This window comes from Diabrotica undecimpunctata, chromosome 2, assembly GCF_040954645.1.
Source record: "Diabrotica undecimpunctata isolate CICGRU chromosome 2, icDiaUnde3, whole genome shotgun sequence".
Taxonomy (NCBI): Eukaryota; Metazoa; Arthropoda; class Insecta; order Coleoptera; family Chrysomelidae; genus Diabrotica; species Diabrotica undecimpunctata.
This window is the reverse complement of record NC_092804.1, coordinates 14103513-14126563: the sequence shown is the minus strand read 5'-3', so window position 1 is coordinate 14126563 and position 23051 is coordinate 14103513. Positions and strand designations below refer to the sequence as shown.

Below are 23051 nucleotides of genomic sequence, written 5' to 3'. Positions count from 1 at the left end.
ACCTTATTCTAACCTGTCCAATATTAGGAAGTGCCTTATTGACCATTGGGAGGCGTAGTATCGAGGATAAGAACTTCTCTAATCTGACAGATTAAAGTCTAACCCAGTTTAAACTTTCCATCGCATAGCAAACGTCAACCATGCTTACTATTGTTTCTTTCTGATATTACTGTGGTATTTGTGATGAGACATATATCATCTGCGAACGATATCAGAGTCAATCAATCCCAATTAGGAAAAATATTTCTGATAAAACAGCCTTGTAGTACTCAAGACTTCTTAAATTCTTCTAAAATACTTTGAAGGAATTAAATAAATAAAAGACGAACGCAAACATAAATTCTATTTATTTCACATAAACAATTTCCAAAAGTTTTCAAGTTCTCAAACAAAATTACAAAATACGCAATCATATATTTTCAATCTAGGCAGTCAATAAAATTGGTTACGCTGTACAAAATTTATAAAAATAAGTAACTTTTAATACTTTTCTATCAATTTATGTTTCTATAAATAACATCAAATCTATGACTATAAATTAGGTATCACAATAAGTACAGTTGGGTTATAGTTGGGTCATAAATGTCCGTCATTTGTTTGCAATGTTCGAATTGAGTGTCATAATTTTTAAAATTTCCAATTCGATTGTTTTTTTTTACCAATTTCGGTTATTTTTAATCAATGATAAGATATTAAACTGTTTATTCGGGCTGTTGGGCCGTTGTCTTCTGTTGAGATTTGTTCTCGACGTTTCGCCAACACTAGGGGTTGGCATCTTCTGGAGATGTTGATGCTTCGCTTGTAAGCAGAAACTGACGACGCGTTGTACTACGGAGGCAATATTTATAATTCCCACTCGCCTCCCCTCCACTGGTTTCGGCTTGAGGGGGCGTGTCGTTGTTTATAGTAGCTTTTCTATCTCCGTGTTTGGCGGGAAGGGCGTTTGTGGATTTTAATACTGGTATCCATGTTTTGTTGATTTTTAGTCCTTCTTCTATCCTATTGAAATTGTTTGGGTGCTTGTATATTTCCACCGCTTCCCGATATAACCGTGGGTAGTACTGTGAAGTTTTGTCCAGCATCTGTGTTTCTTCAAATAGTATTCGATGTTCTCCGCTTCCCAAAGCGTGTTCGGCAACGGCAGATTTGTCGATATGTCCTAAACGACAATGGCTTTTATGTTCATTTATCCTGGTGTTGGTGTGTCTTTTTGTGGTTCCCACATATACCATTCCACATGTGCATGGTATTCGGTATACTCCGGCCGTTGCTAATGGGTCGCGTTTGTCTTTTACCGATCTTAAACAATCCTTGATCTTCTTTGTAGGTCTGAAGATGGTCTTTATGTTGGCTTTCTTGAGTATTCGCCCAATTCTGTCCGTTACCCCCGATATATAGGGCAAGAACGCTTTCCCTTTACATTCTGTTTCTTCGTCCCTTCTTCTAGATACGTTGTTCATCGCCTTGTGTATTTCTCTTCTGGTGTACCCATTAGAGGTGAGCGCTTTTTCAATATAAAGAAGTTCACTTTGGAGATGTTGTGATTGGGCGAATACTCAAGAAAGCCAACATAAAGACCATCTTCAGACCTACAAAGAAGATCAAGGATTGTTTAAGATCGGTAAAAGACAAACGCGACCCATTAGCAACGGCCGGAGTATACCGAATACCATGCACATGTGGAATGGTATATGTGGGAACCACAAAAAGACACACCAACACCAGGATAAATGAACATAAAAGCCATTGTCGTTTAGGACATATCGACAAATCTGCCGTTGCCGAACACGCTTTGGGAAGCGGAGAACATCGAATACTATTTGAAGAAACACAGATGCTGGACAAAACTTCACAGTACTACCCACGGTTATATCGGGAAGCGGTGGAAATATACAAGCACCCAAACAATTTCAATAGGATAGAAGAAGGACTAAAAATCAACAAAACATGGATACCAGTATTAAAATCCACAAACGCCCTTCCCGCCAAACACGGAGATAGAAAAGCTACTATAAACAACGACACGCCCCCTCAAGCCGAAACCAGTGGAGGGGAGGCGAGTGGGAATTATAAATATTGCCTCCGTAGTACAACGCGTCGTCAGTTTCTGCTTACAAGCGAAGCATCAACATCTCCAGAAGATGCCAACCCCTAGTGTTGGCGAAACGTCGAGAACAAATCTCAACAGAAGACAACGGCCCAACAGCCCGAATAAACAGTTTAATAAGTTAGACGATGGCCGTGAAAGCCTAACGCAATTTAATGATAAGATAATCATAAAAAAAATGACTATTATATGTATGTATCCACAGGGCTGTAAAATTTATCTGCAGTTTCACTGGGAATTACAGAATCGTTGACAAGTTTAGTTATAGTTGGGCCATATATGTACACATCATATTTAAAAGCGTACTTGAGTTTTGATAGCAGTTTTAAGTTATGAACGTATACATGTAAGCCTATAGCGTAGGAATTTGGGGATATATCAGCAAAAGCAATAACATAATACTAGTATTTTCATAAAAAAACATTAAACAACATTGTGGAAGTTCTTCGATATATTGGCAATTTAGACAGCAGTAGAGATTTGACATTATTGTCATATATAGGTACCAATAAAAAAAAACCAATAACTTTTATAAAATCAAATAAGCACCAACAACAGGTCATATCGAATATGACAGTCAAGAAAATAAATTATTGTAATATTAAAATTTATTACGGCATTGAGAAGACCATTCAAGTGGATATGAATAATTTTTTTATAATATATTTTCTTTGTTAATTACCACAAACTACAAATCAAACATGCCCAGACGATTCTGTGTACACTATCTTTATTGTTTCACCATAAGAGGGTAGACAATCAATTTTCTGTTGTACAATATGTAACTATTTTAGGATTAACTGTTTAAGAACATGGTAAAATAATTTTCTATACACTAAAATGGTTTTTCCAAAAATTAGAATCAGAATTTAAGTTTTTAGCAAACTTTTTGTTTTAGTTTTTGGTAGACATATCACATAGTTATCACAGACATTAACTATGAATGTAGGAGCAATAATCAGTAGAAAACCTGAAAGGTTAACATACTTTTATAACAAATAATACGTATTCCACAATAAACTCACAAAAGCAAGATAAACAGCCCAAGCTTTATGAGAAATATAACACTTTTTTATATTTCAAAGGTCTGTCTGTACAGTCTATTTAGATGTAACTTTCTCTATTTCAATATTAATGACTTTTATCCATGTCCATGCTAAAAATATAAAAATTTTACCATAAAATACTATCTCAAGTTAGCCTTACCTTAATAAAAAAAATTTACGACCCGAATATTAAAACAGACCTTTTAAAAATCTCTGAAAACATTGTAATAACCGCATATCAATGAATAAAAATTAAAATCCTCAAAAATCCAGCAAAAATCAGAAAATTCTACAATATAAATATCATTTATGACACCCTAAAAAGTAGTTGATTCAGTCTAAAATTTGTCTTGTTTGGTTATTATATTGAATTAATCCCAGATCAATGATATAATTAATCTGAAAATTGGTTTATAGGTATTGATTGACCAATATCTCTTGATCTGGAAGGGCTTTAAAAGCGTCGAAGACCCAACTATAAGTGCAAATGCAAAAATCTTAACGCACCTTAAAACATCAACATAGGCGAAAATAGAGTACTTCTTCACATCCACCCCGTTATAAAGTCCCTACCACTATAAGATATCGTTGAACTCTGAATATAACAGCTGTAGAAAATATATTAATTATAATGTAAAATAAAAACAAAAATTGTGGAAACGAAAGTAAATATTCAGAGCACAAGATCCCAAACATTCATCGACAAAGTTTCGCACAGCAAATTTCATTATTTACAGTCCCTATCTACGCCTACGAACATCAATACACAGTTATTAATGCTCATATTGGAACATCAGACATATAAATGCTATCTATGTTAGGTATTTAAAAATCAGATTGTACACAATGTAAAAATACACATCGGAATGCCAACAAAATAAAAGCCCACTTTTATTGAAATATTTACCTGCATCCAAAGATCTCTCATCAACTTATATTAAAGTATTTCGTTAGTTTGTTGTATAGGAATTGCTGAACACTTAAACTAAAACGGGAAAAGTCAATGGGGGTTTTCACTACTATAATTTAAGACACACACTTTCTTATCCCTAGCTCTAATGATACTATCCTTTTGAAAAAGTTAAATGGAATAACGTAAAATAAAATATCACAATCGTAGCAAATGACTCATGTTTTAATGATTTTTTGTAGGCTAGTAAAATTGGACGTTTACACTATAAAAAAAATATTTTTGTTCCGACAAAAGGAGAAAATTTAATTATTATTTAATAAACAAATTATTAGTGGATTATTGCAGAATCTGTTTAATCTCTTAAAAATTGACAAAACCTTCTTCTTCTTACTGTTTAAAGAATATGCGTTGATATAAAAGAGATCTCATTTAATATGAAATAAATTTCTATAATTTGACTGTTCTATTTTTAAACTGTTCAAATGTTTTGGTAAAGATTTGGGTTCTAAGAAAAATGTAACGTTGTCAGCGTGTATGACTCAACTTGTTGAATCTGCTTATCCGACAAGCGAGAGCTGGCGGGTTGCGCGTAGAACAAATTGAAAAGTGGAAGGGATCGTTCATTTCTAAATATTGCTGTCGGCTACGAGTTCACATCGTGGGATTAGTGCTATATTTCTGACAGTGTTGTCAAGTATTTACATTTTTATTTGGAGTGGCTATATTACAAACTATTATTTATATTTATTAAAATGGCATGTGTATTAAAAGGCAAACCTTTGGGATCTCAAGCACGAGAAATAATTTTCAATGTTGTTAAGTTTACAACCGAAGAAGCTAATGCAGATAAAGTCTTAGTTGATTTAAAAAGGATACAAGAACGTGTAGTTCATTTAACTGGTAATTATAATACTCATTTTCAAAATAAATTGAGCTTTAAATAATTTAAGTTAAGTTAAAACCAATAAATAAATAAAAAATTACAGTGCATTAGATTACCAGTAAATAATGTGAAACACATGTGAAATAGAAATGACATAAAAATTGAAATGTGTTTCTCCAATATGTTTATTTACTACAGATATGCTGGACACTTTAATATTTCGATACATTGCATTTTTCATAAATGGGAAACGAAATATGATATTGTAAGCAATGATATTACAGGATAAAAGGCCGATAATACTTGAGTTTATCGTCTGGCTTAGAAAAACAAACAAAGAACTCGTGTTCTGTGTTGTGTTTCATTAAGACATAATTTGTATCTGTCCGCGATACATACAAAAATACCTTCCCTTTGAGAATTAATTACGTTTTACGAAAATAAATATTATTAACAGTTTTTTTCTACGTTTTATTCAATATTATTATTATTTTTATTTTGTTTTCGTGGTAAATAAGTTTATCACACACGCATCCACACAACCACGGAACATCTAGTAACGTAATTTTCAGATCCCAACTAAATTTTTGATACGGCAACTACGCATTTGTGACACCCGCGATTAAGTACCTCTCCTATCTCTCTTAGAATAAGTCCTTTTCTATTTTCGCGCAGCTGACCCGCCAGCTCTCGCTTGTCGGATTTGTAACGTTGTCAGCGTGTATGATTCAACTTGTTGAATCTGCAATGTGTAAGTTATCTGCAATGTTGTGATTAATAATGCCTAGCGATTTTATTGCCTTTTATCTGTACGTCGGTTTCATAAGCGCACTAGCAAGGGTTTCATAAAGCAAAGAACAGAATTGTTTGTAATATTATTATTAGTGAAGGAGCTATTACGTTTACTTTTTGTGAATTGTGAGTAATTTAGTGTAATTCAATTTGGTGACAAATAATAAATATGACTGACAGTAGTATACACCGTATGTCAAAAAGAAACGTCACAATTTACCACCCGAAGTATAAATTATGGTCGGAAATGCGTTTGAAGGACTTGAGCAAGAGAACAAAACATGAATGTAAGCGACGTAGTTACGCTATGTAGTGTTTGGACAAAAGTTTCCGAAGCTAATGTGTACAGAGTACTTAAAACAGACGATGAAACAAACGATAATAATACTTTGAAGGTTGAGACAAGTGGAAGGAAACAAATAAAATTGGATGATATAACCAAAGAGGCCATTCGTCGTGCAGTACATGAATTCATAAGAAATTACCAACTATAAAAACAATTGCTTCTTCTCTTCAATCTAATGAAAATATTCCAAAAATATCAAGACGTGTTTTGTTGCGTAGTTCACGTGAAATGAATTTTAAAGGTATTTCAAGAGAAAGAGGAATAGTACCCCTATTGAAAAATAAGAAATTATTTTATGGCGCCGAGAGTATCTGAAACAAATAACAGAATTTCGAAGAGACGAAAGAAAACATATACAGAAATATGGTTAAATGTGACAAACTTCCAAGGTATACATGGGTATGCAGAAAACTTAAACAAGTTAGAAGCGTTAAGAGAATTGGCGAAAGTGTACATGGAACACGCTTTCGAGGACCAAAAGAAACATTACGATCTAAGACGAAGAGACTGGCAGCCACATCCAGAAGATCGAGTCATGAAAAAGGAACACCATCTATCATCGGCTAGTGCAGCTTTCACCAGCAAACTAGCGCCAAAGTACTCAGGACCATACATAGTAACATCAGTGATATCACCAGTAATAGTAAAACTGAAATTGGCCGATAGTAGTAGCCGCAAACAGATAACGGCACATGTAAAAGATTTAAAACCATTGGAGGGGGAGATGTTACTACAGAAATCCAATCCCCACCACAATTAAACGGTATTTAAGTGGCAATGCTAGCAAGCAGAATTCAGTTCATCCACATCAAACATGGAAGACGTACTAGAGATACCGGAAGAGATGACCCCTCTGGGAACGCTAGAGAGACTCGGACTGCCCGTGACACCAGGTAAAGACGCGGAGAGGATCCTGAAGAAGTTCCATGATTTATTCGGTACACCACCAACCCCACCAAGGAAGAAGAGCGTACCTGATACCAAAACAGGACCAGAAGCCCAATCCGCGTCCACTCGCGAATCCCCGAACCTGAACCCGGGAAAAACTCCGACCTCATAGAGATCGTCCCAAAGCACCTGATCGAGAGGGGGACCAAAAGATACCGGATATGGAGTAACAACGGGAGGAAGATTGCGAATGTAAAGATACCACGAGGGATAGATGACATCACAAGGCTGTAGACGTCACACACAAAAAAAAGGTATGTTACTTTTTTTTTACCAAAGAGAAGGGTGTGTAACGATGTGCTGGACGTTCAACAGTTCGAACCGTGGGAGTTTCGATAATCGCGCACCCATTTCCACGACGACATGACGAGGTGGGATTCGGAGCGGCTATTTAAGGCGAGCGACTGGCGGAATTAGATTAGTATTGCGGCTAACGCTCTATACTCCCTGGCTCGCTGGTGTATTGAATCTGCGAGCCGACCCGGATAGAGAGACTTCCGTACTGAGGATTATACTCTGTCCTCAATCAAGCAGAACCCGTGGGTATCGTGCATTGAACGTTACCGTCTAGCGTGGATCTGCACAACCGACCATTTCGATTTCGAGTGCGTATGGCGCTTCCGCTGGATTGAAGTGGAAGCGAGCACTGCGATTGAATTCGAGTATTCCATTATTTTTGTTAGTAATAATAAATTTTTCTTATACAGGCGTCCGCAGGGAATCGACTCTTGCGGGATCCAGACGGGGACCTAGAGTACATTTTATTTTTATTTCTTTATTTTGTATATACGTTAAAACTAATAGATTTATTTTTATTTCAACCTGTGTTTTACTGAGTCTGTCGCTTCAAAAGAGCTCTCCGTTACAAATGAAGGACATATTGTGACAAAAATATGACAGCAGAATTTAAATGTGAAAAGCAAACGACAAGTTTTCCCAACTGGTTTGTCGACAGGTTTAAAATCTCCATCCGGAAAGGGAAAACGCCTTATTAATACCGACTCAGGATTTGTTGAAGGAGGTTTAAATACATTTGTTTTTAAAAAGACTGGAGATTACCATGACGAAATGGATGCAGATCTTTATAAAAAAAGGGCTTCAGATATTCTGTTAAAAATTGAACCAGGATCTGTTATTGTTATGGATAACGCTCCATATCACTGCCGGCGTGTAGAACAGTTATCAACCACTAAATGGAAAAAAGCCGCGATTTCGGATTGGCTTACGAAATGGCGCGAGAACGAAGGCGTAATTGTGGTTCGATTGCCGCCATACCATTGTGAGTTGAACCCGATAGAACGTTGTGGGCTCAAATAATAATGAAGTTGCAAGGAACAATGTTACTTTCAAATTCAATTCTGTAAAAAATCTGCTTAATAGTGCCTTCAGTAATGTGATCTTACAGTCGTGGATAAAATGTATCGAGCATCTAGTGAAAAAAGAGCAGAATATGTGGAACCTTGGTAACTTCATTGAAATTACCATGGAACCAGTATTTGTGGATCTAGGCGAAGATACTACTGATGAACCTAAAGATGACATAGATGGCTCAGATTAGATTATGTATAATGTTTGTTTTTATTTGAATATATTTTTTATATTTTATGGAAACAAATATTCAGTTGTGACCCATTTACTACTAGTACTGTTTCGTACCAAGAATTGTTTAAGTACTTAAGTTTCAGTTTTACCTGTGCTAACAGTTACTAGACGATTCTTTTTCTAATCCCATGCCATTAAATCTTATCAGTCAAAAGTTTATTAATCAAACAGATAAAGGGTTTTTACCAACAAATATAACAAGGACTAGTTTTCTTCATATAAGGCATCTATAAAATAAGAAAATAATTTTTATGACAATCAATTCGTTATAAAATCCTGAATTTTTTAAATAAAAACCGCACGCGTTTGACTCGTCGATTTCCTTTCCCCTCAAACCCGCAAAGGCCATCATTGAAAATATGAGTCACTTTCTACAATTTTGGTACTGAGCTGTAGTCACGATTAAAATAATTCTTGATGTAAAATACAGTGCTACAGTTTGTCAAATGTAGAAAACATGACTAACTCTCTTTAAGAATGAATTCTATATGCGCAGGATACAGCAATGACGAGATTTGTCTGTTAAATTTGATTTAAAAAATACTAAGCATTGTGTATAGTCTTTTGAAAAAGAAAATATAACTAGAATTTAATTGACATCAAAGGTAAGTGGGAAAGTGGTTTATAATTAAACGAGGAAAGTAAAGTTTAATGTGATTTTCATTCATGCAACGAAATTATGCTAGAAAAAGGCTACAGAAAATAAACTTCTACACCTGGCACAAGTTTAAGTAATATACAGAGAATCGTAATCTAAATTAAATATATCCCCTGATTTTTTCATGCCTAATAAAACAAGATCTAAGATCGCACTTATAACTAAATTGGAAGATCTTGATCAATGATTGTTTCGTCTATTCATATAACTAATTATCTGTTGATATCTACATAAGAATAGAATAACTACACTGTTTCCTACGAGAACTTAAGAAAAGCTATATATGTATAACAGGGTTTCACGAGAGAAAAACTGAAAATACTAGAAGAATGCTCACTGAAAGCCAGAGATCAACAGGTAAGATGAACTATACAGCGTTCCACGTTAAGAAAATAACATTGCGGAGATAGGGCCATGTATTTCTTATGGACGATAGAAGCGCAGCGATGCCACGATGAACGCAAGCACGATTCAGGATTGTATAATTTGTATTTTCGTTTTCACAGACATGAATTAAATTAATGTTTTTTAACGTAATTGACCAAAAGTGTCCATTAGAAACAAGAGATGAAAAGTAGGGAAAATGATTTTAATTAAATTTTAATTATAGTAACGACAGTTTATTTGTTTTTCGGTAAGAATATCATATACCATGAATCATAGAAATCAGTAGAAAATATTGCTTAGTTAAATCATGCACTTTGCCGGCTATTAAAGATTTAAAAGCAAATAAACGGACCACTTGGAATGAATATATCTAATTACTAATTGAAACTTAAAATAATACGGTGTGCGTCTGTCAGCGATTTTATGTCGTTCTCTGAGACTACATAATGATAATAAGGCTTTGTGGTTCTTCAGTTGTTATTCTGACTTTACAGTTAAATGTTAATTGAAAACGGAAATTCGAAAAATATATCGACAATCTAGTAAACCGCATTCCTGAGAGTTTTGGCAACACTGATCTCCATAAGCCTAATGTTATTTTCTTAACGTGAAACGCTGTATAGTATTAAAATTATAGAGAGTGTATCCAATTTATTACGAGTGTCGAAATATTCAACCTACAAAACGAGAGCGAAAGTGGCTCAGTCCACAAAATTCACATTCCAAGCAACACACCTCAGAAAAAGCAGACAATCCAGTAGCAGGTCAACTCCTATCTAACTTTAGGATAAGTTATAAAACATTTTACTGACTTTTAAATGTCCCTTAATAACCCTTTATAATTTATTTATATATTGAAACATTATTTATATTATATTAAACACTGGCGCCATCTGTTAGCAAACCTAGAAAGTTTAGTTGAAACTTTGTTATCTTCTTGTTGCCAAGCATACAATTTTCCCCCTATTCATGAATGTATGAATTAAATTTTTGATGTATAGATTTTATTTTTATAGAAAAGTAGGTACGTATAAAACAAGACAAGAAGATTATTACAAATTTTGTAACTTTATATAATATTTGGACCAGAATATACTCTTCAAATGACCAGATAATAGTAAGGTAGTGTATATAGTGGCGCATTTGTTTTTCGAATGTTTTCTCAGTCTTTTTTCTTCTTAGGATTTTAAGAAAAGTCGACTGAATCGTTCATGAGTAACTTGTGTGGTGTATCAAAGTAACAACCAAGATCAAAGTGTCCTGACAAACAAATAGCATAATAAAAAACGAGAACAATAAAGGAAGCACAAGGATGCCTCTATAGTAAAGAAGACAAACTCTTTACCTCTTCACACAACATAGAAATCACTAGTCAAAAATAACAGTGACAGAAATGGTGGAGAAAATGATGAGGGATGAATGGTGGTGGATACGGATCCACAAAATTATCATTGATCTGCTCTCTTCAAAAGAACGAAAGGAGAGGGAACTCGCAACATAATTTTAGAACGAGCGAGTAGCACCTCGGTAGGGTTCGGACTGTCGCAGGCCGAAATAGGAACGAATGAGAGACAGACGACGCGAGAGAGATAGCAGCATCGCTAAGACAGGGGGTTGAAAGCCTTTGGTGGTTCGCGTGGGTGTGGTTTTCCCGATGAATGTGTGGGAGAAAGAATGGGAATCGGATGATAGCAGGGCATCAGCAGAGAACCTTAACCAGCCCTTCCATCCCGATGTCTGGAGTGACAGAAAAGAGGTTTTTAGTTGGACGCCGATCGTTTGGAGTGGTCCCTCCCTCGGGCATCTCGTCCTGGCACAACTTCGTTACGGTATTAGGAACCCAACATTACCTGGGTTAATCACGGGTGTCTGTATGCAGATTTTCCTTCTTCTCTTTAAATATGTAAAAAAACCAACATTTAAATGTAGTCTTGTCATCAGCAAAGGGGCGTCGATATCGCTGGCTCTGCCTTGTACGCTCTGCAGAGGGCTTCGACCGTCGCAGCCGAAGTATCCTATGTTTAAGTCCATTTTGGCTATGGACTATGGATGTATTTGGTGTATCTAGCCTTAAGAAAGGCTAGCTGTTTCTTACAAAAAATAAACCACCGCTTGAAGTAGTAAAACAGCAGCCGCAGAGTCTTGAAGGTGGAGAAGGAGCAAAGCCACAGCAGGGGAAAGGTAAAAGACTGACTGACCTGACCTAAAAATCACTCCATTTTTATACATGATATTAGGGATTTCTAGGCGATGCGCATGGGAGTGCACACTAGTCCGTGGAGTAAGCCACGGGATGAGAGAAGTTCACAAGAAAAAATCGCACCTTGAATGCAGAAGTCGAACCCATACGCCTATTACCCTATTAGCCCAGTTTTATTTCAGAAATAATATGTACACACTTTAATCATTTAATAGTTGTATGTTTGTGTTAAAGCAATGTGCAAATTATACGTGTTGAAGATACATAAACCCAATCACGAATCTTCTTCTTACGATGCCTATCCGCTCCGGATGTTGTCGATTAACATGGCTATCATAACTTTGCTTGTTGCTATTCTGAATAGTCCGGTTGTCGATGTATTGTATTGTATCATGAATAGTACGATACAACTCAAATTATTTTTATCCACTTACCTTTTTCATTAGGATATCCTGTGATCTGGAAAAATTTTTAATAAACCTCTTAGAAAACCATACAAATCATAGATACGGTTTATTAACCACTGTTTTCTTATACAATTCAAGAAACTTTGTTTTTGATAATAATTCTATACGCTGTAAATTTTTTAATAGCTAAAGTAAAAAAATTCAGAAGATAAGCTATTACCGAAGCAAGCACAATCTTTTTAATGATAAACTGATGAGTCATTCTTCTATATTAATCAATGAAATTATGTTTCTTGATTATACTCTTGCCAAATTCTTTAAAAGAAATTAAAATAAGGAACAATATTTTCAATTAACAAATTAACAGCTCTGGAAGAACAAATATCAACGAAAAATTACAAATCAACAAGAAAACACTAATTAAGAAGAGTAGTCTTGAGTCTTGATATCTTTCTCACCAGATTTCATTGTTAGTTTTGAATTAACCGAAAGAAATATTTTTGTTGATGATGACCTTTCCAAACATACTACCAATGCAAAATAAAAAAATGATACATTTGGTACAATCTGCTTTTTAAAAGGACTTTTGTGCTCAATGTCAACAGTAAAAAGTCCAGATTTAGACCCACACGTACTAAAACAATAGTATTAAGTGTATAAACTGTCAAAATGGTTAAAGCTCTGATGTCAAACATCATCTTGAGGACAAATAGTTGCATGCAAGCCACAAATATCGTTACATATTTGTTATATTTATCATATTTCTAACATTGCACGCGATTTCATAGCCAGTTCGTCTGCTGTGAGAGTTAGACAACCGACTAGAGCTACCAGAGATCTGTCGAGCCATGTTACAGGATTCGGATAGATGAGGCCGCCTTCGTAGAAGCCCAAGTGACCTCCGTGGGAGACCTCGATGTATGCAGTCTTCTCTTTTTCCACTAAAATACAATAAAAAACGTTTAAAAATGTAAACTACGACATCAATAAGACTTAAATAGTATTATATGCAAAAAAATGGTTATTAACACATTGGCTGCCACAAGGATCACCGGCGAACCTAACTAACAGATTACAATTGTGCCATTACGATCACCGGCACAGTCACCGGTGTTACTTGTGCGTATTTAACTTTCAGATTTATTATAACGGTCGGCACTATGAGGACGCTCAAAGAGTTTTACTGTGGCACATATAGGAACCCATAGCTTGCTTATGTTCTTTTGTTAGGCGCCATAATGTCGTAAATAGCATGTAACGACAATTGAAGTTTTTCTACGGAATTAGCAGTTTTTTGCTGAATTTGAAATTGTTTGAAATTAAGTAAGTATATGTAGTTTATTCGTTTTAAAATCTTGTTACTGGATTATTTGTAAGGATAAACAAAATATTACAGTATTTATTTTACATAGCCCCAAATGTTTTTGCTTACATTTAATTAGTGAAAAATGGTGCTAGTAAAGTTACTTTTTTTAATTGGAATTTGTCTTTCAGATCATGGATAATTTACCAAGTACAAGTAAAATTCAGCGTATGCCAAATAAAAATAAAAAGTTGACAGAGACGGAGTTGCTCCAATTGTTAGAGGAGGAGGATTCAAATGAATTTTTGTTATCCGATTCAGAATACAACCCGAGTGACGAAGAAGAATCTGATAAAGAAGAAGAATGTAACAGTGATTCAAGCTTATTGGATGAAAATTCACAACAATCGGTAGAATTTAACGGCTAGCAAATTAATGGCGATGAATGGTACGAAGTTGACTGTACTCATTTACGTCTCGATATACAGTAATGAATCATATTTATGACTATGATGATAGTTATCCTCAAAATAGAACCGAACTAACTCCTTCTCATGTACACACAACCAAACTTATATGGAATCACCCATTATTTCTTACTAATAATAAGAAATGTATGACAACTTTTTTTGCAGATAAGAGATAAAGGTTTTTGTTGGAAATACGATTCATAATTGAAAAAATTTGATCAAGTACACATTGAAAACTTTTATTATTGCTCCAAAGGCAACTTTTGCAGACTACAGGTATTGACATTTCAGTTAAAACAGTACGAAAGAGACTTCGTTCCCAAAATTTATTTAGCAAATGGCAGTTGAGGGTTCCCGAGTTATCCAGACAGAACAAAATTGATCGGCTGAATTGGTGTCTGGAACACCAGAACTGGACAAATGAAGATTGACAAAAAGTCCTTTTTTCAGATGAAATCAGAATTGGCCTGAGGTTTTAAGAGGTCGAGGCATACAAGCTAGACTGCAAACTGCCAGATCCGTTCCAAAATATAAAGGAGGAACTGTAATGTTTTGGGGAGGTATTATGATGGGAGAAAAAACACCTTTGCGTCTCTTACGGCAAAGTTTGGGTCGCTGGTATGTCGATTTGGTACTAGAAGCCATAGTTAGGCTGTGGCGAGGTGCAGTGGGAAATATTTTCATTTTCATGCACGATAATGCCCCTCCACATACCAGCAGAGTTGCCACAGACTTTCTGGAAACTGAAAATGTCACTGTTCTGAGCTGGCCTACCTGCTCACCTGATATTAATCCCATTGAGCATGTGTTGAACCTCATTAAAAGAAGGATTAGAGCTCGAAGGGATAATCCAGGTAATGCGGATCAGCTCATTCAAGCCGCTCTAGAAGAATGGACAAACTTACCTCAAGAACAAGTTGACGATTTGATTAGAAGCATTCCCCGTCAGATTGAAGCTTGTATTAGAGCTAGAGGTGGCAACACTGACTATTAAAATGAACAACAAGACTGTATTTTCTGTAGTCAACCATTGCAATGTTTTCATTTGTTCTTCAATGCAGTGTTTTTTGTGTTTTTGTTAATTTCAAGCATTTGTAACATGTTTTGATTGTTTTATTTTGATAGTAATTAAACTGGTTTAGTATAAAATGTAGTTCATTTTCCATTAAAAAAAATTTAGTAATACTTTATAAAATCGGAAATACTGGGTGATTCCATATAAGTTTGGTTGTGTGTATAAAGGAAACTGATCGATGATGAAATTTTACAACTTATTGTAGAGGAGACTAACAGATATGCTGCGCAAGTAAAAAACGCACAACATTATATCAGATCATCCAGAATTCATGAATGGAAACCTAGCAATAAAGAAGAAATTTTAAAATTTTTGGGTTGTGTTATGTATATGCATCTTAAGAGAAATTTAAGAGAGTGGTTTGGCTGTACCACTAACGGATTATTCAAAACAGCAGTAAATGAAATTAGAATCACCCTAATGATATCCAATCTCCGATAGGAGAGGCACTCAAAGAAGAAGATGTATATGGGAATTGTCAAGATTCCCAAAATTGCTGATTATTGGAATAAGTGACCATTGCATAATTTTACTTTTATTTCTTCTGTAATGACCAGAAACAGATTTCAGCTACTTCTGAGATTTTTACATTTTGCTGATAACACGGCTGGTTTACCAAACGATCGTTGCCATAAAATTAGAAAATTATTTGAAATGACACAATTACGTTTTACCCAACAATGTAATCCTGGCTCAATACTAGTTGATAAAAGTATGACTCCCTTTCGAGAAAGACTACTTTTCAAACAATATATACCTTCAAAGCGTCACCGCTATGGCCTGAAACTGTTTAAGTTATGTAATCATGCAGGTTATACTATAAAAATGATTATGTATACCGGCAAAATGGCTAATAAAAGGCAGGATTTATCGGGAAAAATTGTACTAGATTTAGCAAAAGACTATCTACACAAAGGTTATAATAACCGATAATTACTAGAGATCTGTGCATTTAACAAAACAATTATTAGATGCTAATAGTTACTTATTAGGGACACTACGTAAAAACAGAAAATATAATACTTTCCGCAAGATTAAAAAAAGGAGAGATCATTGGAAAGGAACATCGTGATGGCAATGGCACGATAAACGTGATGTCCTCTTCTTGACGACCAGATGGAATCGACATGAAAGAGACAGGTAAACCATAAGAAAGATGGTGTAGCTATAATTAAACCTGAAGCAATTATAGACTACAACAAAGGAAAAGATGGCGTTGACGTCTCAGATCATCTAGCAAGCTCTTTCTCACCTCTGAGAAAAACTGTTCGCTGGTACCATAAAGCTGCAATTGAAGTTTTATTGAATACGGCTGTCATCAATAGTTTGATAATATATAATTCCTTCAACACACCAAAAGAGCAAGTTATCTCATTTCGGGAAATGCTAATCTTTAGTTTAATCAATTACAGTCCGATGCCTGAACCTACTACTACTGTCAAGCATATGCTTGTTACAGTTGACGCCAAAACTACAAACCACAGGAAGAAGAGAAAACGTTGTAACCAATGTTACTCTGAAACAGTTGCAACAAAAGGCAGTAAGGAAACTAAAAAAAAAAACCCAATCTAAAAAGCATTAAGTTGTTCACGATCACTGGTGATACTAGTGGCACATACGTGTGTAACATGTTACTGCAGTGCCATTAGGATCATCTGTGGTCTTGCTATTTTTTTTCACTATTCTGGTGACAGCCAATGTGGTAAAGTAGTTTGTGTAGTTTACACTTAAATGCCGATGGTTGGCATTTCAGCCATTTTGCAAATCATAAATGTCAATGCGTGACATTTGTGTTATTATAAAAAACAGTAGGTACTTACTTGCTAATTTCTTAACTGGATCTAATAAGGGAGGCGGTACAATAGGATCATCCGTAGCATTAATAAAGATCATAGGAACCTTGATTTGCTCAAAATAGTTTTTACTCGAGCTCCAGTTGTAGTATTCGGATATAGATTTAAATTGGTGTACTCTTCTTGCATATGCCTCGTCTAACTCTGGCAACGTAGCTGCAGATACGATTTCGTGTTCGTTCAAGTTAAAGCGTTTCTTCAATTCCTCGGAAAGCAACATTTTGCGGTGTCTTAAGATGGTGTTCTTCAAGTTTTCAGTCATAACATATAGGTAGAATCTTCTGAAGTTTTGCCAGCTCAACATGTGTTTGGTACCTCTGAAATTTAGAGATTCATTACAAAAGGTATGGTGCGCGAATTAATATGTCATCTACTAACATTTAACAGAGTTTATAATACATTCTACAAACTTGTGAACCCTTTTGTATATTCCAAAAGTGATTTTGTCCTGCTAATTTTCAAGAAAGATATACAAATTAAAGGACATTGGGTGGTCAACGTTTCTACCGCAATAAGATTAAAAAGGAACTAAAATAAATAACAATTTAATAGTATACTTGGGTACACAATTTTCCTCCAAGTCCCAGTGCAAAAATTTATTTAAATATTCTTTAATAGTACTATTAAAATAAGTAATATGACAGCCACGAACTGTACACAGCATACAATGAACCCGAGGTCATAACATCCATAAAGATCGGACGTCTGCGCTGGATGGGCCATGTTGAACGGATGTTGGAGACTGAAACACCAAAACATATAATGAGGCAAACACCAGTAGGGAGAAGGTCAAAGGGAAGACCCAAACTTAGATACATGGAACAAGTGGAACAAGATATGAAAACACTTAAGATTACCAACTGAAAAAACAAAGCAAGGAACAAAACAGAATGGCGGAAAATTCTAGAACAAGCCAGGACTTAAAAAGGGTTGTCGAGCTACTGATGATGATGATGATGATGATGAATATGACAGTCATAAGTTTCCGATCAAAAAACGGATAGTGTGACATTTGATCAACCGCTGTAGGCCTACTGGGTATGCCATGTAAAAAAAACGCGCCTCCAGACTCTACAATATAGGAACGTTCAGAAAATGATAAATTATATGAATAAAAACATATATAATAGAAAACTAAGCCTAATGGTTCGTTTTTATCGTATTCTTACGAGTATACAAGAACCCTGTCAATGTCGGAGTGCTATAAAACCTAGATACATTAATGAAATTAAAATAATTTCTAGTGAAGATTATTCGTTGAAAAACCCTGTATAATATTGCTCTGATGTCATTTCATCATAAAATGGCCAGAAAAAAATTATAAGGCCCATCAAAAATGTTAAGTTATTTTTGTTCATAACTTTTTTTTACATTTTACGATACAAAGTAATAGGAATAAAGTTGTAGGCAATTTAATTTGCTACAAATAATGTCTTATAAAATTTTCTGTAGGGTTGCTAGTTTAGGAGATACAACGCGAAAACCCTTTGCACTCCTTTTTACAAGATGGAGGCCGTGGACAAGGGTGGCGACCACACAAACTTGAACTTAACCCACATACTACTACTGTCCTTTTAAAAGGCAATCGAGCTATTTCCCCTAAAAGGGTAACTTAAATTTACCGTTGATAGATGGCGCCTGTGGGGTTTACTGTCAAACATATCGATCAAGATATTTTTTCATCAGTCGCTCGCTTTAAAAGTTTGTTTACGTACCGGCATAACATTGTTTTGTTTTTTAATTAAACATGGATGTTGCTAATTGGAGGCAACTTTTTTTTAATTACAAATCAAATGTAGGTATTTTACATGATTTGCTAGTCATTGCTTTACTTACGTGTGTACGGCCATTTTTGTTTTGTTCTTTTAAAAGGACGGTAGTAATAAGCACTACAAAATGGTTATTTTTTTAGGAAACCGTTAAAATTGCATGAGCTAATTGAAGAACTTAAGACAGATGAGATTCCAACGCCTCCTGATGGTATAATTATTTTTCCTCCAGACAATGCAAATGATAATATAACAGATTGCGATTTAGGAGACAAGGATGTCACAACGATAGACCATTTACCAGGAAGCCAGCTGAGAAATGACGTGTAGGTTATTTTCGACAATCAAGATCAGAGTGCAGAATTCCGACGACAACGATGACGTACCTCTTGCCACACTACGCAAAGAAAAAACAAAACCTCCGATTATTCTCGAAAAACTAGGATCTGCACAATGGCTTGTAGGTGATCTGTACCAGCATCCTAAACATGTTTACTGAAGACCAATTAGGTGTTTGTGGGTGTGATTATTTTGAGTGGTTACGTGGTGGTACCAAAAAGATATATGTATTGGGAAAATCGTGATGATAATCAGAATGAAAAAGTCGCTGTGTGATATTCTTCATGTGTGTGATAATAATAGTTTGGACAAAACAGACAAGTTTGTTAAAATACGGCCATTATGATGCATTGAATACAATTTTCTTAAATCACGCTCCTCTCGAACAAGAACATAGCCTAGATGAAGCTATGGTACCATATTTTGGAAGGCACCCTACGAAACAAACCCATTCGTTGGGGTTATAAGTTTTGGATGGGTACTCTCCGTCTAGGTTATATTGTATGGTTTACACCGTATCAAGGCAACTCCGTGCAAATACCAGCCTCATACAAAAACTTGGGTCTTGGTTCGTCGGTTGTTTTATCTTATGCAGATGTGCTTCAATCACGCTGGCCAAAAACGAGATTCCACCTTTTTTTTGATAACTTCTTCTCATCCATGCATCTACTAAATGAGTTAAAAACTAGAGGTATTTTCGGTACAGGTACAATAAGGAACAATAGAACACTAAAATGTCCCCTATTCGCTCCAACAGATATGAAAAAAAAAAAGGAAAAGGGAACTTACAGATTACAGATTAGATAAAAACACAGGAATTGTGGTTTGTCCCTGGCACGACAATAGTGTCGTTACAATTGCATCTAACTTTTGTTCAGTAAAACCACATCACCTAGTCAAACGGTTTTCCCATAAGGAGAAGAGACACATTTTTGTTTTTCAACAAAATATGATAAAACAATACAATTCTTTTATGGGTGGCGTAGACCGCTGTGACCAAAACAATAGTCTTTACCGGAACTCTATAAGAGGGAAAAAATGGTACTTTGTGATAATAGTACATGGAATTGACATGGCTATTTAAAACGCGTGGCAATTCGATCGAAAAGACGGAGGAAGCCTTGATCAGCTTGAATTTAGAAGGCAAATAGCTTGCAATCTTCTGGAAACCTATAAAAGATATACCAAACGCGGCCCAACAAGACGGAATCCCAACAGGCTCTTACATTCAAGATATGACGGTATGAAGGATGAACCATTTAATTGTTTATCAAGAAAAACAATCTCGTAGCGGACTTTGCAAGAAAAAGATTCAATTTTTGTGCAAAAAATGTAAATTACCATTACACCTTAAACAATGTTTTAAGGATTTCAATACTTTGTAATTATTTTTGTATTAATAAAGTTTTACTTTCTAATATATACTGCTTCTTACTGCTGTCCTTTTAAAAGAACATGACATATATTGACAGCTAATGCATACATTATTATTTTAGTATTTTTTGTTGTTAAATAAGATACATTTCCTTATATTTCCTTTAAGTAAAGATAAAATAAAAATAAAATAGTTTTAGTAATATGTGGGTTAAGCTTATTCTTACCCCCTCCCCAACACATCAGAAAAATAAAATAACATCATCTGAAAAATGCACGCTAAGACCTAAAAAATGTAACAATAAATGGAAATAACTAATCGCAAATTAAGTTCGGTTTGTTTGGAATCACAATAAACTCGTAAAGATGATTGCGTGACGTTACATCCAGGTTTTTATCATAATAAAAATTTTATTATAATAAATATTCATTTATTATTTTTAATGTTTATTATAATTAAAAAAGATTCTCATCGTAGTAAATAAAGCTATTTTACATAATATACAGCTATTTATATATAAAAATTTTAAATTTTTTATTTGGGTGTTTTTTATCATCGTCTTCCTACATTTAATATAAAACCTCACACACATTTTTTAAAAGTAGCAAACGCAATAAGAAGTTTTCAGCTAAGCTTTGTTGAAGGCAAAAGTATTGGTATATGCCATCAGCGCCAAAGATGAATCTTTGGTCTAAACTATCGCTTAATAACAAAAAAAAATAATGAAGCAATGCAACAAAATTTAAAATAAGATTAATTAAGAAGTGAAAAGCTATTTCTAACTAAAAACATCGCAAGACAGAAAGGTAGAGTACTATTATAGGTTAAGATGACAAAAAAAAAATGTTTCAGAAAATAATAATAAATACTAAAGTTTTTACTGAAGTTAAGAAACAAAGTCTAGCTGCAAAATTACTGTCCTATTAAACTCCAATGGTATCAATACTATCCAATTCCACAATTTAATTTATCTAAAAAAATCGTCCGTCCAATTATAGATTGACTACTTCTTTGGTCAAATGCGCAGTGGTTGCCGGTGCATAGAAGCAATCAGTCATAGTAGCGGAGTAAAAATTATTTATCGTAATTGTGGTGCAATCCGTGAAAAATTTTATATATGGAATTTACTTCGCTTCTGAAATAAAGTTTTGAATGTACCGGATGACCAATTAAGAATGGTCCTCGGCCGTATATAGGGAATGAATTATAATGAAGGGTCGGGATAAAAATTTTATAGCAAAAGTGGCCTCGACAAAAACTATGAAAGTATTTATAGAGTTGTAGGTCCACCGTTAGATGACGTAATTAAATAACGGAAGAAAAAAGCAATATTTTAGAACATATTACAAAGCACTGGAAATACGATCATCCTAATCTTCGCAAAAATTCTGCGTCTAACGTCTCTAACTCTGGTTCTATCTTCAATCTTTCCTAACTTGGTTTTGTTAAAAAAGCTCTTTTTCAATAACGAAACAGTAACAATTTTGAAGAAATCTAATAAATAATGTGGTACAGGGCACAATTTTTTGTTTTTTAGAAATACAGTTATTTTCTAGAAAATATTAAATTAAAGTATGTGTGCTTAATTACAGATTATAAAAGAAGAATAAATTATCAACAAAATGACAAAAACCGCATGTCGATATCTTTTTTCTATCTCGAGTTATCTTAAAAAACGTGTAAGCGGTAAGAATTCAATTTAGCTCGGTAGCTTCAACAGAAACTTGAATCAAAATATACTGGAATCATCTTCTAGCACATTTAATAGCCGGTTACAATAATCCAGCCTGCTATCGAAATCTACAACCATTATTTCTTGGTGACGAACCATAGGATTTCGCGCAGATAGGCTAATAGATTAGACTTGTTCAAAATGTGCACCAAAAACAACATCACTCTTAATAGGTCACACCAAAAATTTAAATTTTAAAAATTTAAATAAAAACGTCGTTTATATTCTTCAGTCGGACTTCATCAGGAAGTCACCCACAAATACCAAAGAGAAGATAATAAGAAATCAGATTGATATAACAATTACCGAAAGGTACCGAAATTCAATCAAAATAACTAAAACACTACCTGGAGCCGATGTCCCCTCAGATCATAACTTATTAATCAGTGACATAAAACGCCGACAACCGACTAACCGAATAAAAACTGACTATTCGAAATAATAGTCATGAAATTACACACGAGATAGAAAAGAAGTTCGAAAAATCGGAAGAAACACATATCGTCGAAGACCATTGGAATCATGTCAAAACCATTATGCAAGAAACAACTAAAAAGTTTAAACCTATTAATAAGCGCAAAGAACAATGGATGACTGATGAAATATTGGGACTAATGGAAAGCAGACGAAAACAGAAAAATAAAAACACGGAAGAATACAATAAAATCATGAAAAATGGTACAGCAACAAATGTCTTGAAATAGAAGAACTGCAGAAAAAAAATGACACGTTTAATATGTACAAAAAGGCGAAAGAAATAAATGGAAGATATAGATCAACTGCAAGTAGTTTACTTGATAAACAAGGAAATATTATAGTCAATGAATAAGACAGATTAGAGAGGTG

The 23051-nt window shown here is 34.6% G+C and overlaps 1 protein-coding gene across 1 annotated transcript in view; it reads right to left on the bottom strand.

Moving 5' to 3' along the window:
- Positions 1-330: 330 nt before the first annotated feature.
- Positions 331-23051, bottom strand: part of Hydr2 (abhydrolase domain-containing protein 2) — a 122622-nt gene continuing 99901 nt past the window's right edge. The window contains exons 5-6 of the mRNA XM_072522303.1: positions 16958-17307; positions 331-13230 (exon numbers count right to left, since the gene is read on the bottom strand). Of these exons, the coding sequence (XP_072378404.1) occupies positions 13046-13230; positions 16958-17307 (535 nt within the window). The 3' untranslated portion in view covers positions 331-13045. The remainder of the gene's footprint in view (positions 13231-16957; positions 17308-23051) is intronic.